The sequence below is a fragment of the Psittacula echo genome (genome assembly GCF_963264785.1).
Source record: "Psittacula echo genome assembly, chromosome: 1".
NCBI lineage: Eukaryota > Metazoa > Chordata > Aves > Psittaciformes > Psittacidae > Psittacula > Psittacula echo.
In genome coordinates, this window is record NC_137735.1 from 82026254 (window position 1) to 82051353 (window position 25100).

The window sequence follows — 25100 nt, forward strand, 5'->3', positions numbered from 1 at the left end:
GAAAGCAAAGCAAAACACTCTTCCTAGAGCAAGGGCCTAAGTATAGTTTATCTGTACGTTTCCATGTCTTTTTCTCTGGAAAATTAAAGTGTAGGGGGTTTTTAGTGGCACTTCTTAATGTGCCTTTATCTGTTACAATTTCTATTCACAACTTAAAGTTATGGAAAGCTTATAGTGTTAGCAGTGTATTCATTAAATATTCATAACGCAGGTACTGTATCTTGGGCTGTGCAACTATGTGGCATCTTTATTAGATCACTGTTTCCAGATGGCCTGTCTTACAAAGGGATGATGACGTGACACGTGTGGAATCAAGTTGTGGAACGAACTCCGGTCTTATTCCAAAGCAAGCTCTGCTGATTCTTTTCTCAAGTTCACACTCTTACTGCTAAAATGCACTCTTTATTTCTAGTGTGAAGTTGTAGAACTTCAAGTTGTACAACTTCAAGTGAAGTTGTAGAAATCCAACAGCTGGATTTGCCTTTTCTGACGGTGAAACTGTTTGTAATTGTCTTTCCATGTCGACACTGATGGGCAGTGACTGAGGCATGTCCGACCCTTTTGTTGCTAAGATAAAAATAGGGCTCATCCTCCCATTTTGTTTATCTTGGTAATGTTTCCGAGAAGTTCTATACAACATACTTCATGTACTTGGAATATTATTTTTTTGTTTAGTGTTTCCTGTACACTTTCCAGTAGTGGTGTAATCTTGAATATCATCAATTGAAATATCCTGAATTACCTTGGAGTCTTTATTCAATCAATGAACTAGAATATTCACAGGATGAGACAACTCTTTTTACTCCAGTCAATCTTGCATTTAAATATATTGGATTTGCTTAGAAACTTATTTTATCATACTCTTGGTGCAATAGAGAGAGTTCATCAGGCCAGCTTTTGAACTTGCAGCGAAATCAACATCTTGCGTGTTTCTCTCTTATTTGGCTTTTACTTTGGAGAGGATTGGAAAAAAACCCCCAACAAACGAAAAAACCAAACAAAAAACCAAAACAACAACCAACTAACAAAACATACAATTCTGCTTTGTTAAGCATCAAAGCATTCATTAATATTTCTTTTAGCAGTTATTGGTAAGCAGTGTACCAATAGAAATGCAAATCCAGTTTCAGTAGATTTTTGACAGCATCGATTTATTCGTGTGTACTCACTCTAAACTGTTTTCCCAGCCCCGTAGAGGGTCCTGTCTGTATTACTGTCCCTGTCTCCACCACCCAGTTCTCTTCAAGCACCAGGAAAATGCCAAGCTGTCCTCCTACTCCAAAAATCAGAGGAGTGACCCTGCAAAGGCTACCAAACACTTCCCATCTGACAACCCAGCAGCATGTGTGGTCAATGAATATCTCCAGAGTGGGCAAGGAAAAAGACTATATTGAAGTTGTGATTCTATTAGACCAAGCAGGTATGGGTCAGAATAATGAGCTGACAGAGTCAGCTGTTTGTGACTGGTGGAATACGAACTCGTGTTAAAATACGAGGTCCACACTTTTACTCTCTGATGGTTTCAGGTATTTATTTCTGCCCTGTGGTGACAGCATGTAGAACAGTGGTGGCTTTCTAGAATGCTTGTTCTAGTATTGATGTACCTTAAATTGTCTATAATTTCTATTTTGGTAATAACTTACTCTAGGTGTTAAGAATCAATATATGGAAAAAACAACACTTTAAGCATTGGCATTTTAGAAGTGCAAAGAAATGTATTTGTTAATCTGACCACAATTTTTACTTGTTGTATTCAGACAAGTGTATTTTAAGAATAACCATGTTAAAGTGTCGCAGAATAAATGAATTTTGGATTAAAATGAAAGAAAACATACCCTTGTTTGGAGCGCGATGAAGTTTAGTCCATTTAGTATGGAGGGATCTGGAAATGCTAGAAAATAGTTGAAGTTAACTTGCTAACCATTGATCATTAAATGTGTTGTTTTCTTAGGTGTACACAGACCTTGGAGGTTTTTTTTTAATTGAATCGCCTGTATCCTGCTAAGCAAGAAACCAAATTCAGATTCTCTTCCCCCTGCCCCCTTCCTCATTGGAAAAGCACAGTAGTGGCTCCCTGTTTACTTCAGTAAGTATTGCTTTAAAATTATGCTCAGCTTGTCTAAAATCTTGTTTCCTTTAGCTATATTTGGGCTAGTGTATTTGCTAAAAGAGAAATTACACTGGCAGTGATTTTGATGATGTGATTTCTTCCTTGAGGGAAATGGGAGTGTCACTTTCAAAACCATAAGGAATGAGTTGGTGAAATTTGGAAAGGAATGAGCAAAATAAAGTTTAGGATATATGTTTAAGACTCCAACGAAGACAAGCTTACAAAAATAAGCTTTCTCCGCATCAGTACTTTTTTTTTTCTTTATTATTTTTTTAATCAATGAATAATTACATAGCCAGAGATCTAGTCTTCTAATTGTTTAAATATTATTTCAAGCTTCCTTTCTGAGATGTGTTTGTGAAAGCCTTGTGTTGACTGAAGAGCTTTTGCTGTCGCTGCTATATTGACAGGGCAGAGATCAATGCCACTCTTAGTTTTATCAGTTCAATCAAAGCACAGGTTGACTTTAGGACTGGTTGAAGATGTAGTTCTGTGACTTTGTGTGCCTCTTCATTTGGCTTGTCATCAGTTACTTAATAAATTTCTGCTTAAATTAGGCATGTTAAAACCCTACTCCTAAATTCCATTTTCCTAAGAAAAGAAAAAACAAAAAAAACCCAGGCAAACAAACAAACAAAAAAACCCACCTGGAGTTTGTATTACCTGCACTTGTATTTTGTTTAACATGAAAATAATTGACCTGAAGGTCAAGGTTAACTTCCTTGGAACAAAACGGTATGGCTTTTCATTAAGAGAGACACCAGAATAGGAACCTACTCTGTGTTACAATCAATGAACTTGCCACTCAACCCGTTTAACTGCCTTATTTTTATTTTTTCTTTTTTCTAGATGTCAGTTTGCTGCTAATGGGTGTAAGTAAATTAGATGTCTTGTACAGAAAGCTTCTCCTCACTAAACTTTTCATCAGAGGATGGGGAAAACCAGAGGATCTGAAAAGGTGACTTGTTAAGAAATAACAGCATAAACAGTACTTCTTATTAAAAAAACCCTAACCTATCCCTTGAAGTATCAGCAATTGTTACTGTCCTGTTTTTAAAAACAAACAAAACTGTTAAAGTTTGTTCTGTTTGGAAAACCATTTGTTTCCATTTAAAAGGAGAAAGTGGTTTTAAAAGAAGTCTTTGAGTGGTTTGTTCAGTGTTTATGTTTTAAAAGGCTCTTCTTGAGAGAATGTATGTGTCCAGTTTGATTTTTCACTTATGCATATATAATAACATATTTCAAGCAGCATCTCTGAAAATTTTTTTTAAAAACAAAACTTGCTGAATTTTTGCAGAGGAGTTGTTCTGTTTAACATTAAAAATGATCTTGCTAGCTTTCTGTAATTTCTCAGTAATAGCAATGAGCTTTACAAGTGTAAGATGTGAACAGAAGTCTCTCTTGTAGCCTGAAGTAGTAAACTTGTTCTTTTTAGATTTCTTGAAAATAAGGAAAAAAAAAAAGAGGAGTTAGTTCTTAATTTTTAAATATTAGCTGATTTTTATTAGTTATTATTAAGAGTGACACCTGGAAGTTGAGCATGTGCATTTCTTAAGTTTAAATATTAAGTGACTGAACAATATATATTGGGCATCACATAAGATTTAAATAGGAAATGATAAATTTTCTTTCAATAAGCTATTTCTTAGGTATTTGAAAATCAATAAAGAAAATTTTTAAAAAGCGAAATAAAATTTTTTTCACTGTGGATAGCAGTGAAGTTATGTGGGAGGTTATTTGTTTTTAAGTCCAAGTGAAACGTCTCGTCTTGAAATGGCACTTGGATTGCTTTATATGTCTCTTTAGTTGATTTTTCTCTTAGTAGCAGACTTTCCTGCAAAATAAGAATGCTGGATTTTTAAAATGTTTACTGTTGTTGGAATAAGCAAAAAATGTGGGGTGTTTTTTATGGCAGCCTTTCCGTATTATGTTACATATGTGTGTATCGTACACATGTGCAGTCGACAGAGAGTTTGTGGGTCAGGGTTAAAGGGAGAACAGCGATGGGGGACATTACTGTGGGGATCTGTTACAGACCACCTGATCAAGAGGAATCTGTGGATGAAGTGCTCTATAGGCAGATAGGAACAGCCTCATACTCACAGGCCCTTGTTCTCATGGGAGACTTCAACGACCCTGACATCTGTTGGAGTGAAGGTATGGCCCAGCACAAGCAATCCAGGAGGTTCCTCGATTGTGTGGAAGACAACTTCCTTCTGCAAGTAATAGAGGAGCCGACAAGGAGAGGTGCCATGCTTGACCTCGTGCTCACCAACAGGAAAGGGCTGGTTGGAAATGTGATGCTCCAGGGCAGCCTTGGTTGCAGCGACCATGAGATGGTCGAATTCAAGATCCTCAGGACAGTGAGAAGAGCGTGCAGCAAGCTCACTGCCCTGGACTTCAAGACAGCACAGACTTTGGCCTCTTCAGGAACCTGCTTAGTAAGGTCCCATGGGATACAGCCCTAGAGGGCAGGGGGGCCCAAGACTCTTGGTTGTTATTCAAGGATCACCTGCTACAGGCTCAGAAGTGTTGCATCCCAACTAGAAGGAAGTGCAGCAAGAGGGCCAGGAGACCTCCTTGGATGGATAAGGAGCTGCTCAGGAAAATTCAAAGGAAAAAAAGAGGCTTATAGAAGGTGGAAGCAGGGACAGGCGGCCTGGGAAGAATACAGGGATGCTGTCCGGGAAGTTAGGGACCAGGTGAGGAAGGCTAAGGCCCAGTTAGAATTGAACTTGGCTAGGGATGTTAAGGATAACAGGAAGGGATTTTAGAGGTACGTAGCGAGTAAAAGACAGACTAGGGACAACATAGGCACCCTCTGGAAGATATTGGGAGAACTGGCTACCCTGGATTTGGAGAAGGCTGAGGTTCTTAATGACTTCTTTGCCTCGGTCTTCACTGGCAAAGTCTCTGACCACACCACCCAAGTCTTGGAAGGCGAACGCAGGGACTGTGAGAATGAGGACCCTAGGCCCACTGTAGGAGAGGATCTGGTTCAAGATCATCTTAAAAACCTAAACGTACACAAGTCCATGGGACCTGACGAAATCCATCTGCGGGTCCTGAAGGAGCTGGCGAATGAAGCTGCTAAGCCACTGGCCATCATATTTGAAAAATCATGGCAGTCAGGTGAAGTTCCCAATGACTGGAAAAAAGGAAATATAACCCCCATTTTCAAGAAGGGGAAAATGGATGACCCGGGGAATGACAGACCAGTCAGTCTTACCTCTGTGCCTGGCAAAATCTCGGAGCAGATTCTCCTGGAAGGCATGCTAAGGCACATGAAAAACAAGGAGGTGGTTGGTGACAGCCAGCATGGCTTCACTAAGGGGAAATCCTGCCTGACCAATTTGGTGGCCTTCTATGATGGGGCTACGAAACTGATGGACAGGGGCAGAGCAGTTGACGTCATCTACCTGGATTTGTGCAAAGCGTTTGACACGTGTCCCACACGACATCCTTGTCTCTAAATTGGAGAGACATCAATTTGATGGGAGGACCACTCAGTGGATAAAGAACTGGCTGGATGGCCACACACAGAGAGTTGTGGTCAATGCCTCAATGTCTGGCTGGAGACCGGTAACGAGTGGTGTCCCTCAGGGATCGGTGTTGAGACCGGTCTTGTTCAACATCTTTGTTGGCGACATGGGCAGTGGGATTGAGTGCACCCTCAGCAAGTTTGCTGATGACACCAAGCTGTGTGGTTCGGTTGATATGCTGGAGGGAAGGGATGCCATCCAGAGGGACCTCGACATGCTTATAAGGTGGGCTGATGCCAACCTTATGAAGTTTAACCATGCCAAGTGCAAGGTCCTACACCTGGGTTGGAACAATCCCAGGCACAGCTACAGGTTGGGCAGAGAAGAGATTCAGAGCAGCCCTGCAGAGAAGGACTTGGGGGTGTTGGTCGATGAAAAAATGAACATGAGCCGGCTTCAGTGTGCGCTCGCAGCCCAGAAAGCCAACCGTATCCTGGGCTGCATCAAAAGGAGCGTGACCAGCAGGTCAAAGGTGGTGATCCTGCCCCTCTACTCTGCTCTCCTGAGACCTCACTTGGAGTATTGTGTGCAGTTCTGGAGTCCTCAACATAAAAAGGACATGGAACTGTTGGAACAAGTCCGGAGGAGGGCCACAAGGATGATCAGGGGACTGGAGCACCTCCCGTATGAAGATAGGCTGAGAAAGTTGGGGCTGTTCAGCCTGGAGAAGAGAAGGCTGCGTGGAGACCTCATAGCAGCCTTCCAGTATCTGAAGGGGGCCTACAAGGATGCTGAGGATGGACTATCCATCAGGGACTGTAGTGACAGGAGAAGGGGTAACGGGTTAAAACTTAAACAGGGGAAGTTTAGACTGAATATAAGAAGAAGTTCTTTACTGAGAGGGTGGTGAGGCACTGGAATGGGTTGCCCAGGGAGGTTGTGAATGCTCCATCCTTGGCCGTGTTCAAGGCCAGGTTGGATGAGGCCTTGGGTGGCATGGTTTAGTGTGAGGTGTCCCTGCCCATGGCAGGGGGGTTGGAACTAGATGATCTTAAGGTCCTTTCCAACCCTAACTGTTCTATGATTCTGTGATCTGAAATGGCACATTTTAGTGTTATCAAAACACTCTCTCAAAAACTTTTAGGTTCTTGGTGAGACATGAAGTTTAACACCCCCATCCTCATTGCCCCCCAGCAGAATTACTATCTATGTAGGGAAACTTCTGGCTAATTCTGCTTTTAGCTGTTTCAACTCTAGGCAAGGCTTTTCTCTTGCATGGGATCCATAAGGGTACTCACACTCATGTCAAACAGAAATAAGGAGGCATTGCTGGTAGTAATAATGGTATTGGCTGTTCATTTTTCATGGAAAGGGGGAAGCCTCTCACATGAGATCAAAAGAAGTGGGGAAAACATGAGGCAGGCTTGCTGGCCAGCTGGTCTGGGAACTGGAAGAAGAATGTGTTCTATGTATTGTTCCTGAACGGGAAGAAGATGAGCTGTTCCCCAACAGTTGGATTCACGTGAAGAAGAATACCACCTCCTCCCAACTCCTCACACTGGCTGGTGGGAGGAGGGAGCACCACTCACTGTATGCATGCCAGAAACAGTGTCAGCATTCTTTCCCTTTTTTTTTCTTAACTGATTGCTGTGAGGCTCCATTAGAATAAATTATTTAATTTCTAAATCTTCAAGCATTAACTGAGATTAACTGATATTACGGACTACCCTGCCTACATGTAGTCTGAAGTTTTGTGTGCACACCCTTGATGTGATGACTGTTGATGTCCTAATGCTTTATCCTTGACTTACTGACAAGAGTTGAAATTCCTCTGACACATGCAAGATTTAGCCTTCAGTATCCTCCTAACTGCAGAGGAAATACATGAATGTAGTATTTTTGGAGGATTGAGTGTGAAACAGAACATGTCTGCATTTAGTTTACCTCCACATTCACGTCTCATATCTTTACCCTTATTTTCTCAGAAATACTTAATGCACTTGGTGTTCTGTGTAAGAAAAGCAAAGGCAATGTAGTAGAGCTATTTTTGATAGGGTGGTAAGCTGGATTTTCTTTCCCTCCTTTTGGCTTGGTTTTTTCTATATTGGGAAGGTGAACAGATCTTTCCTGTTATACTACTGTTCTGTACTTTCCATCCAAATCTGCTCTTTTAGTTGGACAGGTAACATTGTTGTGTGTATTTACAGTCACAAGACCAAGCAAGCTATTCTTAGCATAGAGTATTTAAGGTTGAGGGGCCATCTTGAGGGCATCTAATCCAAATCCCTGTTCAAAACAAAGCTAACTTCTTAGCTGATTCAAGTCAGTTGGCACCACATTAATTTGATTTAGAACGAAAATAAGTCCCTTGAGGATGGAGATTATTTATAGTTTCCCTGGGTAACTTTTCTAGTGCTTGAACACTGTGAATAAAATCTTTTACTCTGTTCCAGTAGGAATTTCCTATGTTGTAATGCACAGCCATTGCCTCTTGGCCTCTCGCTGTATGACTGTGAGAAGAGTCTTGTTTCATTTTTTCTGTAAGACTCTGCAGCCCATATAAATAGCAGAAGAAAGCAATCAGATTTCCGCATTAGCCTCCTGTTCCCCAGGCAATGCAAACCCTATTCCCTCGACGTGCTGGCTGCTCTCTTGCTGAATGCAGTGTATACTGTTGGTCTTCCCAGCTGCAGGGATGCACTGCTAGCTCATGTTCAGTTGGCTGTCCACCAGAAACCCTATGTATTTTCCTGTAGAGCTGGGAAGTTCCCATCCTGTGTTGTTGCATGGTGCTGTTCTGTCCTATGTGCAAGATTTTGCAGTTTAATCATTGAACCTTAGGATGTTTGTTGACCTGTTCCTCCAGCTTACCAAGGTGGCACTTAGTGATAGCCTTACCTTCCAGCTATCAACCTTAGCCTCCAGTTTTTGTCATTCATGAACTGCCCTGAGTCCTGCTTGAAACTTGTTTCCAGCTAGATCTCAGACCATTATCTTGGCAACAATACTTTGGTGTGGGCAGCTGAGCTATTTCTTACTTTGGCTGAAAAATTACATAACTTTTCAACGTATCAGGTGTAAAATATTGTTTAAGAGCTGCGCAAGCATAAGCAATATACGTGAATTGTTTTGGGGTTTTTTGAACTGAAAAACATTCTTATATACCCTTTGGTAAGTGATTAATCTGTAAATGCAAAGCTGGCTTCATAACTTTTATTTTCTTTGTGGTTTACTTTAGCTCCTGAAATTTCATACATATATCTTCTCTTTTTTTTAGATTAAAAGTTGAATCTTCTCTACTTGTTTCCTTTCAACAGAATATTTGAATTCAGAAAGATTATTGGAAACAGGGAAAAATGCCAGACGCTGGTTTCAAAAGATTACCCAGTATTCATTGACAAGGTACTTACAAGCAAGGCGATGTGATGCAGTTTAACCAAATTTATTTTCCTGATGGTACATAAAGGTGAAATTAACTTAGTACTTACCAGGCTGCTGTTATAGAATTGAATCTTAATATCATGTGAATCTGTGTTTTCCTGATGTCTGAATTAAATTTAGAAAGTGTGCATAGGGGACAGAAATTAAGAGTAGTTTTAAAGTCAGATAAATGTACTTCTGGTCAATGCTGTGGAAAGCTGAAAGCTTTTAACAGTTTTTTGTTTTGACTTTTTTTTTTTTTTTTTTTTAATTAGTTTGCTGTGGATAGAATTGGGAGGCAATGGCAAAAAAGTGAAATAGGCTTGGAAGGGATGGAAAAATGAGCGGTTACGTTGGCTGCTAGAGGAGAATGAAACTGAGAGAATAAAGCAGTGGCTATACAGCTCCTGTTTTATTTTTTCCTCAGTTATACAATAGTTGGGGTGTGGGATGTTGGATCTCAAAGCTCAAAAAATGCTGAAAACTTATTATGTGCTATGAAAGTTATTTAAAATGTGACAGTTACCCTTTATTCATTAATTCCTTTAATAGGTCATTTAATAAAAGCAAAGTTTGAAACAAATGTTTGGACTGTGTTGATAAAGTGTATGCCTATTTGAAACAGACTTCAGCTTTTAGGTTTTTTTCAGTACATTTTTATCCTATAACAAATTTGTCTGTTTTAAGAAATTGGCTTTCAGAGTAAGTTAAACTCTCTGAAATGTATGCTATCATCCCATTTTCTCTGTAGGTTGAGGAGCAATCTGACTGTAAAATCCTTGAGGGGCACTTTATTTCCCCATTGGCTCATTATGTCCCAGGTATCCTGCCAGTTGAATCTCTTATAGCAAGGTGAGAGAAACCAAGTGCTATTTCCTTTCTGAAACTAGTACTATAGCGAAATAAGAATGGTCTGTAAGTAGTTTTACTGTGAAGCTAATTTATTGTGATACAAATTCTCTGTGAAGGATTTCAAACTGCTTTTTGTACTAACATGTTGGAATAGATTTTGATCTCAAAAGTGAAAATAAATGCATGTGATAGTTTAATCGGTGTGTAAATAAATTAAAAGTCCCCTAGAAAGTACATATTAGTGTAGAAATCATATTGGACAAAGCTTTGGAATACCCCGGGTTTTTTAAATAATTTGGTTGGTTGGGTTTTTTTTCCAAATGAGCAGGATGCTGGAAATGAAGGATGATAGTTCTTTGTTTTATACGTAGCAGGAGAAGCTGTTTATGTGAAAGAAGCCTCTCATACTATACTTGAAGGAACAATTCCAGCTTTCCATGTATACACTGAATACAAATATTGTGTACAAAGGTGCCCATAAAGCTGGATTATCCCTAATAATCAGAAGAAAAGGGAGCATAATTTCTGTTTGCTTTTCATTTTGAGCTAAACTTGAGTGATGAATTTTTTTTCCCAAGCTTTGTTTAGTAACTTTAATGTTAAACATAGAAGTTTGTCAGTGCAGGTTGATACTGGCATTGTCAATTTTATCAATACTGCTGGTTGGTGGTTTTATGTGCAGTCAAACATGTAACACTAAGGAATGTCAGAAAAAGTTTGGTAGTCAAAATATCAATTCTCTTTTGCCTCTCCTTGGGTTAGAGAAAGAAACTGTCTCTTAACATTGTTTGGCAAATTAGTACCATACTGGAAATCAGAGTATGCTGATTGTTTCCTTATATATGTTCCCTTACACTTTGTAGACAAATATGCTAATTGTTACATTGTGCAGTATTGTTACAGCTTTGAAATGCTCTACTAATTTGTCTTATGATCGTTGTGCATCGCGTGAATAATTTTTTCCAAAGTGTAACACATTTTTAGGTAACAGTGCTCCATCTTGTGGGGGAAATGCTGGTGGCTGAGAAGTGATTTCTCCCCCGCCCAGGAGTTAGACTGTCAGTAACCTGAGTAGCAGCAGCAGATGTTGAGTAATTGTTGTTGTGTATAGAATAGCTTCATTGTTTGTATGTTGGGGTTTTGATTTATTTTATTTTATGTATTTATTATTTAATTTAAATATGCTGCTCATCTTAATCTTCAATTTCAGCTGTTGGGCCTCAGGAGAGAAATAGCAATGCTGCCTAAGAGAGCTAGTCATACTTGTTTAGGCTGCTCCTCATCTGAAGTTCCATTTCTCCTGTCTGCAGAATTTAAATAGTGACAATGAGGTAGTGGCCTTTTTTAGGGACATGATCTTGCAGCTTGGGTCCTTTTCTTGTTTGGGATTTACTCTGTTCTACTTTTGGATTCCTTTCTTTGTTGTATGTTTATGAAAAATTATATTGCTGAATCTCTGGCAGTTTCCCTGCATGGGTTAGAAAAATACTTTATTCTGTCTTTTTTGGTTTTGTTTTAGATTAATTTCTGTGGCATAGCTTGTAAATAGATATGCTTACTTTGCTAAAATAGGCATTTGTTTCTCATAGATTTCAGTTCATCATACCCAGAAGATGGAACAGCAAGCACAGACCTGTGTGCATTCATTTAGCAGGCACTGGAGATCATGTGAGTATGCAAAATGTAAAATTGGTTATTACTGAGTAATTTAAGATTCAGATTTCATCTTAATATATGTTTGTGCATCTTATCTTTAGCACTTCTGGAGGAGACGCACATTAATGGCACGCCCAATGATTAAAGAAGCCTGTATGGCTTCCCTATTGCTAGAAAACCCTTATTATATCCTTCTGTGGAAAGCACCATAGTTATCTTGCTGGAAGGTAGAAGACTTATGACACTGGTATAATATCTACTTTGTGGATTGATTTCCAGTGGGCTTCTCAAGTGAATAGAAGCAAAGAGCAATGTATTGCAAAAACACGTTGTGGAACACAGTCAATACAATGCACTACTTTTACACCATGTACTGCTTTTCTGATTTTTGACATTTTTAAAAATGTCTTTGACAGCTTCTTACTGTAGTCATTAAAGTCCTGGTATGAATCCATGTACTGATCAAAGTACTGCTATGATCCCTTTAGCCATGACAGAGTGAAAACTATGCCTTCATTCAGCATCATACTGTGTGACTTCTGGATGTGCTGATGACAGGAAAGAAGGTTGCCACCCCAGCCTTCCCTTCTCAAATGCAGCCCTTAGGTACCTCAGGGACTTTGGGGAAACTTGCTGCTATCATTTAAGATTGGGGTGGGTTTAAAAAAAAAAAAAAAAGGTGAATTTCTGTCCTGTCATCAACTCATCAGTAAGTTCTGTAATACTGCTCTTCAGTTTTACTAACTAGGATGCCTAGTTACACTTTTTTCCTACCCATATACCTAACAAAAGTAAAATTTTACGTTACAAACTACATCATTAAACTACATGTAAGTTCCAGTTAAATATTTGGGATTTCAGTTCCAAATTTTAATTAATCTGTGCTATTTGTGTATGTGATTAATTTAATTGTTTGTTTGTTTGTTTAATTGCCGATTTTTACGTAGAAACTTTTTACTTTCTTTAACTTGAGTCTTCTACATGGCTGTAGAAAACCTAAGGATCAATTGTAAGTATTACTGTTACATTCATAGATGCTATCCTTTTGAAATACCACCTTTCTTTTTTCCTTCAAGAAGCTCAAAGTAGTGTGAACTCTCATAATTTATTAAGAAAAAAAATGTCCCAAGCATGGAGCACTTGTAACCTGCTAATGTGAAATTGTCTGCCCTCTGCTAGACTGCTTTGTCATTTCTTGTGTTAAGAGATCACTGTGATCAAGGAAGTTTGCACCAGGTGAGCATTCAGTGTACGGTGAGATGAGGCAAGTTGTGTGAATGCACGCACCAATTTATTGAAATGTATGCAATGCAAGTACCAATTTATTTTCCTGTTCACAACCGTACATGTACAAATACTGCAATTGTAATACAGACAACTGTGGATAAGCTTTGTGCAGATAGTGTATTTCCCTGTTATAATTGCTAAGATTTTGCTTTTCCAAGGTATTTTAAAGATTTGCAGTCAGACATGTAAATAAATATGGTGTTGCTTGTTTGTTAATCAGTGGAAACTGTGCAATGTTCAGTATTTTACAGGACTTGCTTCCTCAGTTTCTTAAATACAAATTCAGAAGCCTAATTAGGCAGTCCTGTTTTTTTGTTTTTCACGTTTTCTGAAGCACTGAAGTATTAACAGAATTCAGCAGGGTATGATGTGTCTGAGACAAAGCTGTGGTATTAGTCAACCAGTATTTCTTAAAGTCCAAATATGAGTTGGTGTTTTAATCCTTTTTAATCCTAACTTGGACATTAACATGAGTAGAAGATGAATGGAAGGTGGTTTATTTTTAAACCTGCCCTTTCTATTAGGACTTGAGCTGGAGCAGTGGCTCATACTACAGCATTTTAGATTTTCTAGATTTTATTTGGATTTCCTGAATCCAAAAGCTTAAAAAATACTTTAAAGGAAAAAAAAAAATTCGATTTAAAAACTGTTTCTTTTTCAAAGCAGTTGCAGATTTTTGACATAAGAATCACTTTTTTAAAGAAAAAAGTTTGACATTAACCAATTAAGATAATTGTAAAATTACTTTTTTTGATAGGAAAACTGCTTAAACATGTCTTTATTATTGCATTTAGAAATGTAAGATTATAGGAAAGTGACAGGAGAGTGTGTTTTGGAATGCATTCATTGGTGGTTTTTCTCCAATTACTGAGGGTCTGATGCAGAAGGATAAACTAAATATTTTGGTGAGGATATTTCTGACTCAGTTCTCAGTTGTCCAGCTTGAGGACTTGATATATGCATGATGTAGAGAAGGATTCTTTGAGAGGGGAGTGCTCAGTCTAATACCCCAACCAGCAGTTGTTACTCTTCGGTACAAGGTTACAGAGCAGCAGCGTAGGTTTAGTTAATATGCTTGTAACTATTTAATAAATACAGCAGCTGGAGGGGACTGAAGAATCTCATAACAAAGCTGTAGGAAAGGATTACATTAGCTTATAAATACTGGCCTGCAGCAGCGCAGTTCATTTCTTTGACTTGCACAGTAAGCTTTGTCCTTGTGCTTCAGAGTGTCTAAAATGTGATTGCATGCAGGCAGAAGAAGCCAGTAGCCTTTTGTAACCTGACTGTGTGATACTGAAAATACACAGCTCCCTTCCCCAAATTAGAGGTGTGTTAGTTGCTCTGTAAAACACTTTCCCACACACACACACTTTTTAGTGCCTCTGATGGTTCAGCTGAATAGCTTTCTACTTTTTTTTTTGCTTGTTTCTTCTGTGTTTTAATGCTTTGCAGTACCCTACATGAATTTCTCAGTACCATGACAGACTTCCCACTTCACAATTTCAGTCTTACAGTGACACTGATGAGTGCTTCCAAAGCTGACATAGTGATTGGTCTTCAAATGTTGTGTGCAATTTTTTAATGATGTAAAGCAGGTAAATAATAGAAAAAAAAGAAAAAGGGAAAAAAAAAAAGAAGAACTGTTTCTGCAAATGAGATGTGTGAGTGTAGTCTAGGACTGTATCGCTTTGATTCCACTTCTGAAAGATCTGTTGTAGCTTTACAGGACAGAAGAGATTCTAATGTTGGTAATATCTGTTTCTAGAAGACCAGGCTATCAGTGATACTATGTTAGAAGCTTAGCAAGTGTCTTGTTTCTAGTCCTCAATTAAATGAAAAGGTACAAGTGCCAGAGAATCTGGACTTGCTTTTTTTCTCCTGCTGAATCAACAGGAAAGTTGAGCTCCAAAGTTCTCTGGGATTGTAAAAAGACTTTGTATAAAAGTATTTATAGAATGATGAGAACTGCCAAAATCTAATCTTAGAAAATAAATGCTATATTTTCCTTTTCTTGGGAGAAAAGACGGTCATGTTTAAAAAATGTCTCCGACCTGTTCGTGATGGGAGGAGCTCTTGTTCTAGAATCGGCAGCTCTTTTGCACTGGCTAGAGAGAGAAGGCTATGGACCACTAGGGATGACTGGAATATCCATGGGAGGACATGTAAGCTTTTATATTTCCTATTCAATAATTTTTAATTTCTCATTTGATCATTTAGCATACGGAAATAATTTGTTTTATAGTGTTCCCCTCAGAAGTATTTCAAAATAAACAGAGTTGTGAGAAAAAAATTTTTGCCAATTCTCATGTTCTGTGGTGCTGAATTGGTATAATCCTCATGGAGCCCTTTGTCAGCTACCTCCTGACAGGCTTAATAAGAATATAAGCTATAATTATGGTATTTTCCACAAGGAGAGGGGGAAGAAATGTTTTCTGAAAGAAAGTCTGGACTGATCAATTGATAGTTCTTTTCCTGCATCCTTCTTGCTTAAACTTCTGTGTTTGAATGCACTGTGTGAAATACCTCCTGTTTGTAGGCATGTTGTAATTGAGGTGACTTTTGGTGTCAGTTGTATTCTCAACTCATCTTGTTTTCCCCAATTGATCACAGAAGATTTCTGTGGTGAAGTGGTTAAGATTTTGTGTATCACACTGTGCATATTCAAACTAAAACAGCAGTGTGTTAGTAAGATGCTTGAAAGACTAATCATAGTTAAAATATTACTGCTTTTGTCTTTACAGATAATGATTGGTCTATGCGACATAGGTACAAAGCATATTAAAACAACATACCTCTGTTTTGCTGTTTTGCTTTGGCACTGTGTATTTGTTTGATACTGTAGAAACAAATAAATTGAAGGTAAAAGAGTACTTTTTACCATATTATGAATTCTATATTAAAATACGTAATAAGTGCCTTTGATTCTAGATGGCTTCACTGGCAGTGACAAACTGGCCTAAACCATTGCCATTGATTCCATGTCTTTCCTGGTCAACAGCTTCTGCGGTCTTTACTACGGTAATTAACATGTATTTTTGTTCATATGCTAGAATGTAATCAGATATGTAAGTTAAGAAGTTTGGCTTGGCCACATTTACCTTTTCAGTTAGGGCATTTAATCACCCTTTGGCCTCTATTAGTGACTAGTAGCAAAACCCACCCTTCCTGTTCAGGATATGCAACACATGATAAGGAAGGTAGCTTGGAGCTACTTCAATGGGTCATTTACCAAATGAGGGGCTGGGGCTGGTTTGTGGAACAGTGATTAGAATCCTGCTCTGAATTGTGAGGTGGTGAGGAAGCAAGCCGTGAAAACGTGTTTTCTTCTGTTCCAAGCCTGGCTTAACCAGTTGGGTAACAATGCTGCTACTACCATGAGTGGTATCCTGTTGTCACTACTGCTGCTGGGGTAGGTGAATGAAAAAACTGGCTTTGACATCCATCATGGGTTTAGCACAGTCTAGATGTGTGTAACCCCTATGTTGGACTGTTTTCTGCCTTCTTTTCCCCCCTTTTTTTTTCGTTGCTTGTTTTTTTTAAGGTTGGTAGGTTTCCGTGTCCTGTGTTATAATAAGTGGTTATGATTGAATCACAGTATATCTAAGGGTTATCTGGAAACTTGGGAAGAATTCCACTGGAAAAATCAAGTCCCAGAGAGGAACAGATCAATTTTGTCTGTATATCATTGAGTATGATCTCTGGGTTTTACTTGTGTACTACACACTTTTGTTTATCATCTCAGGGTGTGCTGAGCAAGGCGGTGAACTGGAGAGAGCTAGAGAAACAGTATTTTACACAAACTGTTTATGAAGAAGAAATCATTCAAATGCTTGAATACTGTGGAGTAAGTATAGTTTATTTTCCCTCTTGGCTAATACTGCTAATCTTACAAATAATGTCACTTCTTTTTACTTTCAGTAAAAGTAGCCGATTGTTAACTAAACCATGTTTGCCTGTTGTTTCCATAAGGATGGAAACAACAACGTAAGGAAACAACGTAAGGAAACAAGCCTTTGATAAATTTAATCTTCTAAGGAAAACCTTCTGAAAAACTGAAGTTAATGTTTTGTGTGTACAATGTGTGTTAAGTATAGACATTGCTACGAGTTTTTTTCCCATGACTACATGTCATAAAATTAATTTAATCAAAGTATTGACACTGTAGATAACATTTCCCAGTAACTGGCTTTATAGTCTGGAAAACCAATAGCCTGGCATGTAAACGTTAAAACATGATTTATTGCCCTTTGAAGCAACTGCTTCCACATATTCAATGCTGTAGAATATTTTTAATACATAGCAACATTAAGTTACTTTTCTAGGTCTCTCTATTTCTGTTTTTATGGGTGACGTTAGCCCTCCCTCAGCTTTAGACTTTTAATGCACAGGCATTTGGGATGCACGAGGGAGATCTTTGTAATCAGCTACTTCCTCCTTACAAAATATAATTTATTGTCTATGTATTAGTTCTTGCTTTCTTCTTGGCTCTTTTTGACTAGGGTTGAAAGGCTTTTCCCAAGGGGAATTTTGTTGCTTCATGGCTCTTTTAAATTGGAGTGCTAACTTTTTGAGGATTGCTTATGTGTTGCAACAATGTCTTCTAGCCAATTCTGATAAATCACTTTTCTTAAGATTCTTAGCTTTGTGACAGTCCTTTTTCAAATATCTTATGACTGGGGAAGAGGGGCTGGGTTGGTGATACTGACTTAATCACTTGCCATTTTAAGTAAAATACAGTCCAGGAACACTGATGGAGCAGACAAAAATGAAATACTTGAAAGATGTTCAGCTTGTGTCTTCCTAGTGGTTAGAGACGGTACATTTTTCAGTCCTAAACCTAACATTAGACCTGGTCACATATGTTTTATCGCCCAGAAATTTAAGCTTAAATGAATGCACTTACAAATTCAGAGTTCAATATAGAATTAAAACCAACCATTTGTATAATAAGCTACTATATGTAAATACTTCATTTTTTAAGCTGACAGCAAGGTAGAATGAAGTTATCAAGAGGTTATGCTGGAAATAACAAGTACTGTGAACAGTACTGTTTATATTTTTTTTTTTTTCCTTTTTTTGATATTGAATTAATCTTAAAAATAAGATTAACCAACTGTTTTAAAGGGGAAACCCTTAATGAATGACCGGTTGTCTTTGTTTAGACAGATTCCTTCAAGATGGGACAAGACTTTGTTAAAAACTTCCCCGACAGTGTGGACAGTCTGGAGGATGTGGACATGACTTCAAGAATGTTCAACCTTGATTCCTCAAGCGAAACTGTATCTAAAGAAGCTGTTCACAGCTTTACCGCAAGTACTCTAAGTGCCTCATCAGAAAGACTCTTAGCACAAGATGCTCCTAAAATGCAGTGCATAAATCAAACATTTTCAACCAGTAGCAATAGCAATAAAAACTTAACCAGCTCACAAGAACACAGGATAAATAAAAGGAGAAGGAGTGACACTTTACAGAGAGAATCCTTAAGGTTCATGAAAGGAGTAATGGATGAATGTACCCATGTAGCTAACTTCTCAGGTATGTATTTATTTGTTTTAAGGTGCAGTTTGGAAAAATGAATAACATGATGGAAAGAAATGTATTTTCTTCATTCTCTGTTGTGTAAACCTGCTGGCAATTTAGCTGAAATAGGAGAATATCTTGAGAGTTACTCAGAAGCAGCTCTTTACCACTCCATTTCCTAATTGTTTTTCTGTTTATTCTTAATGGACAGCTAAAGATAAAGTGAATTAAAAATATGCCTTTCAGTACCTTTACTCATTTTTTAGCCTGCATTGCGGTCGCTATTTTCAGATGTGAGTTAGTGCACATTTGTATTATTTAAAAGTAAAAAAATCTGTGTGATGTGAGTAATATCTAGAGGTAGCTAATCTCGTAATAGATTCAAGTAAATCTCATAAAGCAGAAATCTGTTACTGATTTCAACTAGAAAGTACCCTAAAAGGTGAGAACCAAGCTTGGATTAGACAACTGTGACTTGTAAAAATACACAGAGGTTCCTCTGGGGCTATGCAGCCTAGTGAATATTGTGTTTCCCAAGACAGCCATAGGGGGAGCTGTAGCCCAGTAACCCTTAAATCTCATGAGCCTGAGTTTCCTTTCGTCTGGGACAAATCCCTTTCAACGGCCCACTTGCAGGCAATGCAAACAAGTGATTTCTTCCTGTTGCTGATTGAAAGGGTTTTGCTGGCGTGAGGGCTCTCAACATGCCCTAGAAACATACTTTGACTTCAGACATGTTTCTGACAGAGCTGTCTTTGAATGTCAAAACGTTCTTGATACTGAGACCCTGGGCTACCTCTTTTTTTAATTCTGGCATTCAGTACTCCACTGGTAAATGTTATTTAAAAAAAAACACCCAAATATTTCTGCGCTAGCACAGATTTCTTGATTTGGGCAATTTCTTGATTTGGATAGTGTCCCACATCACTGCTAGCCAGGGATGCTTTGTGACAAATACCACGTAAGTGCTTTCCTTAAAGCTTTAAAAGTTATTTCAGTAGACAGAAAAAACCCTGTAAGCCTTAATTCTAAGTACAAACATTCCTGTTTATCTAGACACTTATCAATGTGTCACTTAGCTAAAGCATTGGCCTTTCTTGAAACTTAAGAGGATCTGTGATCCCAATGCACTTGTCCAAGTGATGTAGTCCTTTGTGTCAGTTGTCTCCTAGGTCTCTCCATGCTCTGGGAGATGTTGCATCCCCTACCAGAGTATCCTTGGAGTGTGTCTAGAGAAGAGCTTCAGAAAATCTGCCTAGCAGTCAGATTTCATGGAATATTGAATGGAAAACTAGAATCTATCTTAGCATTACATATCCTCTATATGTGATCTGATATACATGAAAGGAGAGGGTCTAAATTATTTGTGACCCCTCATTGTAAAATATCTTGGCTGGTCACTCTTTATAATATCACATACATTCTTTGTGAAGAGAGAACTCTGCTGTGTTCAAATTCATTTTTGTGTTATTTTTCTCAACATCATTTTGTTGTTATTCCTGTTAGTAATATGATTAGTGCAATTCTGGTTATGAGTAATAAATATGTATATATATAGTATTAGGTTGGGATTTTTATGTTTTAACTAAAACATGTAGGAAGCAGAAAAGAAAGTGAATACACACTGTACTTTGTCCTCTCATGTCAAAAGTTGTCTTTTTTTCTTCTCCTTGAAGAAAAAAGAAATCATGTGGAGCTGCTACTTTATTGAATTTCAGGTGTCTCTTAGTTCTTTTTGCTGAAAACAAAATCTCAGAGAACTCATCTGATTGCAGTAGAGTTTTGTTGATAAAGAGGAAATATAATTCTCATATCATTCTCCGAAGACTTGTGAAATTGTCTGCTCTAAGGAAGGGAAGGAGATTGATTAGTTTGTTTTTCTGCTGATGGCCTCTACTGATGATGGCATCTATCGTAGTGTCAGAAAGCAGATAAATTCCACTGGAGACTTCAGAAAATATAATTTTATTAAAGCTTAGAATAATTTAAATTTTTTAGAAATAGAGAGCACTTTTACAACAGAAATCTCAGCTGATGTGTTTCTGTTTCTTACCTGTGATTAATTCAGTTTTGATTTCTTTAGTTCCAGTTGACCCAAGTTTAATCATAGTTGTACAAGCAAAGGAGGATGCATATATTCCTCGAACTGGGGTGCGCAGTCTTCAAGAAATCTGGCCTGGATGTGAAATTAGGTATCTGGACGGAGGTCATGTGAGTGCCTACCTCTTCAAGCAAGGACTCTTCAGGTAAGGTAAATGGGGAAGTTTAACAATAATTGAGAGCTTAAACCCAGAATTTTGAGACACAACATTGTTTTTTCTAAAAGCAAGTCTGTAACGCTTTGAAGAACAAGTTATCAGATCTGAATTTACTAAATAGTCGTGCTGTTAATTTTAAAATATAAGGAGTTAGTAAGGCTGTACATCCCATTTAGGAGGTCTAAGCAACAACAAAAAGGAATAGCAATTTACTGGGTCCGGGTATGCTAACCACTAGTTTAATGCTGTTTAAAACTTCTGAGCCTTATTCGCTCAGAAATTTTAAGTTCTGCATGTGTCTGACCCATCTCCGGACATGTTTGAGTGGAAAACTCCAAATCTGTTAATGTTTGCACTTATATTAAAGTTGATATACAGTTCTACTCATTCCGAAACATAAATATATTTACAGAAGTGAAAGAGAAAAGGTTACTTAATATCTCATTCTTATTGAATGCTGTTTCAAAATTGTGATAATAGCTTTGTAAATATATTTGTAAGTATATGGAAATACACAACTTGTATCCGACCGTTCCCAAATTATACAAATTATCTTCTTTTTCTCCTTGTTTTAGACAAGCAATTTATGATGCATTTGACCGCTTTCTTCAGAAATATGCAGTTTAAAAATCTTCATAATGTATTCAAACTGATCTCATCTTCCACTTACTGGAACTCATATTTGGAAAAGAAGCCTCTTGCAACATTGAGTAGATGATCACTGATTTTGACTGGTTTAGGTAACAATTATCAAAAATGGTAAAGTACCAGCACTAATTCCATTTCAACCAAATGCCATTCTGACACACTTGCTTCAGCTTTACCTGTGAAAAACAAATGGCAGTATTTGTTAGTGCATGAATGATTCATGTACTTCATGTTTAATCATATTGTGTGTTCCTTTAATTCTGAATAAATTCTGGATTGTGTATCAGTTGAAAACAAGTATTGAAAGAATGTAAAATTTGCTGTTGGGCCAAGGTGCTCTCTTGCATTCAGTATTTTTCTGGTTTGTTCCAGGTACGTCTTGCTTCCTCATCTCCTTGCTGTCCCTATTGTGTTGTAGAATGGCTTTGCCAGCACTCAGCCTCTTGTGTTTGTCACTGATTTTCTCTTATTACAAATTGAAAATGAGCTATAATAGAAAAGGTAGCAGAAAGAGACTTTCAAAGTTCAATGAAGAACAAGAGAGAGGTATTTTCATTCAATGGGTCTGAGATTTTTCTGCCACTGAATTAAATGGTGCCATTCTGGAAGAATCATGTAGCAGTTTGTTGAACAGTTACACAAGACTGAAACAAGTGAAAATGGAGTGTCTAGTAATTAATTGTTTACGTGCATTTGGTTGGATAACATGAACTTGTTCTTCTGGATTTTTTTTTTCCTTTTAGAACACGAGAGGAAATAAAAATATAATTTTTTTATTTAGAAGCAGTGGCACAAAGAGTCTGATTCTAAGCAGTAAAGACAGCAACAGATTACATGGTGCTATAAAGACCTGGTTTTTAGGTCCTTTTTAAAGTGTACTCAGTGCTGAACTGCAAAATACAGTTTCACAATAAATTAAACATGCATGTGAGACTAAGGGTTATCAAAATGGTTAACTCTTATTTTTCAACGCTGTTTCTTTTAATTGCGTGAAAATTAAAAAAAAAAAAAAAAGTAGTATATTAAATAAAATCCAAAGTCTATTGTGTCATCTTTTGGGGATCAAAAGTGCCAACAAATTATAGTAGAATGAAAGGTTGTCATGCATCAGCTGTCACATCTTATTTCATGGTAATCTCCTGTAACATTCTTTTAAAGCTAGTTTGCAGAGAAGTTGCAAACTGAAACACTTCAATATTAATTTTAATACGGTAATGACCAGTTGCACAGAAACAAACAGAAAGATCTACCATTTCTTGGGGTATGTGACTCCCACACCTTTCAAATCAAAGCAGTTCATTGATTTCTGTTATTAGTGTAAGGTTTTTTAATAGACAAAGTATGAAGCAAACAAAACACGGTTTGCATAAATACATTCTCTTGAATTTTAGTCTGACAGACAGGACTAGTGTCTGGGAAGAACACATGGTTCACTCAAAGATCAGATAAGTTCAGATAAAACTGAACTGCAACAGTTTGTAATAACCCAAATTATTTAACATACAAATTTACTGAAAATGCCAAAGAAGTTACATTCTGTTGGAAGTTAAGATGCTTCTTTCAAGTGTTTCTTTCATCATTTCTTTACACATTTTTGGGTTTTATATATATTTGGAGCAAGTGTGAAATGACTAGCACATTTAAATATAGTAAAACACAATGTTGGAAAGTTAGGAATCAAGTGTAAGTAAGCTTACAAATTTAAAACTGAAGACTTAAATACTATACTAAAAGATTTGTGGGGTTTATGTTTTACAAACTCATTCATCTACTAATGGTGTTTTACAAGACCATTGTCTGCTGTTCATCAGCTTGTTTAGATCTCACATTATAAATGTATTTGTGTGCTTTATGTTCTGTTTCTGTTGCAGCTATGAGAAAAGGAGATAACTGATGGCAAGGGAAAGGCATGGCTAGGTGAATAAGACACATTTTGTAAGGAGAGAAGTAAGCACAAAAACCATCAACTTCTCTACACTACAAAAGTATAACATGCAAAGTAAATATTTTCAAAGTGCACAATACTAGGAATTACACAACTGATGGGAGCTTGACATTCTGAGGTTAGTGTTGTTATGATTCTACTAGCAAGGTTTAAATTGCCAAAAGGGCGTGCAGTTCACAGACCCAGATTTATGCTAAGGTAACTCCTGCTTGTGGGAGTGTCTTTTGGGATAAGTAGTGAAAGACTAGTCTCTGAGAAGAATGAGAAATCACGCTTCGTTATGTGACTGAAGTAATGTTGCCAAATACAAAAAGCCCGGTAAGAAGCATTTAAGAAATTTCTCAGGTTAGAATAACAAAAAGGGAAAAATTAGCTCTATGATCTATTCCTGCAGTTATTAGACACGGGAAGCTATTAGCTGGTATGGGAAGGGGGGAATATTGCTGTGTAAATGGTTTTAACCTTTGGAAAATTGACTTTTTAAACCAGATTTTAAGATTAAATTGTAAGAAAACATAATTGTTAATCCACTTTGATGTTGAATGAGAATGTGATTTTTAATACAGCAGTTGCATAAGAAAAATGTTGGAATAAGGTTCTTGCACTAAATCCAAAGAGCAGGTAAGCCATCCTGTATGTCTTGAATTTATTGTAAAACTGGCCTTGATCATTTTTGTTTAAATGTTTTTCAATAAAAATAAAAATTAAAAAAAAACAGATTGATTTTTTTTTTTTTTTTCTTTCTGATTAACAGGAATTCGGAGTGCATCTCACTGTCATCCTGTAATCCTTTTTATTCCTACTAGTACAGTGTAGCACAAGAAGAGGAGTTAATCTACAGCACAAGATAAGCTTCACATAACAAACTGATACTGCTGTCATGTTTTTCTACATGCCGTGCCTAATAAAGAGAACGAACATATCATCTAATTAAGATACCATTGTCATTCCACATTTATACTTTTCAGTGGCTTCATTATGCTGGAATTTCCCGGATTTATTTAAAATCCCTTCTACTTTTAAAAGGGTCTAAAATCTGTGCATCTTCCTGCTTGCTGCTGTGTTCCAAGAACGGGTGTGTTGTATCACAGTGAACTCAGAGCGTAGTGTAGGACTGTCCAGCAGTAGCTGAAAAAATGACCCTTGCTGCTGGTGGTTGCTCTTGCTAAGTGAGATGGTGGTGGTCAGAGTTTGGAGTGCTGCTGCTGAGAGACATCCACAGGAAAGGGAGTATCGCATGCTAGCTGAAAGGCTGTTTTGAACAGATAGCTGTAAATGTTACTGACAGCGGCATCTTTGAGGATCAGTTTTATTTTGGTGCTCAGTTATGCTGTCTAAAAAGTGAAGGCTGTGGTAACACCTCTGTGTACTAATACTAAGGCTGACAAAATATGAGGACAAATGGAGCAGGTAGTGCATTTTCTACATTTGAAAGGAAAGGCATAGGACAGAGTGCAAGGTTAGGTCTGATGTGTTACCTGTGAGTAACCCAGGTAGTTTCAGTGTTTTGTTTACATGTTTCTCTCCTGGCACCTAAGTGCTGATCACCATCCAGAACAGAACATGTCTATTCATTGTTGAATGGAACCTTTTGTAATTTTTTTTTCCTCAATCTGAAAAATACGCTCCTCAAAAGTGACTAGTCAGCAATTTATATATATTTTTTTAATTATTACTTTATTTGTAGCAAGGATAGATCACTGCAGAAAGGTACAAGTACATGGAGGAATGGAGTCTTGTTGCTTTTTCTTGCAGGAATGTCATATCGTGTCGTGTCCCATCCCTGTCAGTGTTCAAGGCCAGCTTGGATGGGGCTTTGAGCAACCTGGTCTAGTGGAAGGTGTCCCTGCCTGTGGCAGCGGGTTGGAACTAGATGAGCTTTAAGGTCCCTTCCAACCCAAATGGTTCTATGATCCTAT

General features: G+C 37.7%; 1 protein-coding gene across 1 annotated transcript; it reads left to right on the forward strand.

Annotated features, from left to right (window-relative positions):
- Positions 1-1221: 1221 nt before the first annotated feature.
- Positions 1222-23898, forward strand: ABHD18 (abhydrolase domain containing 18). Its single transcript, XM_080612641.1, has 14 exons — positions 1222-1420; positions 1952-2086; positions 2960-3068; positions 8910-8994; positions 9764-9864; positions 11454-11532; positions 11622-11716; positions 12512-12529; positions 14834-14972; positions 15739-15828; positions 16553-16654; positions 17973-18345; positions 20414-20576; positions 21164-23898. Exons 3-14 carry the CDS (start codon positions 2977-2979, stop codon positions 21213-21215), a joined length of 1389 nt encoding a protein of 462 aa, XP_080468767.1. The 5' UTR covers positions 1222-1420; positions 1952-2086; positions 2960-2976; the 3' UTR covers positions 21216-23898.
- Positions 23899-25100: the final 1202 nt, after the last annotated feature.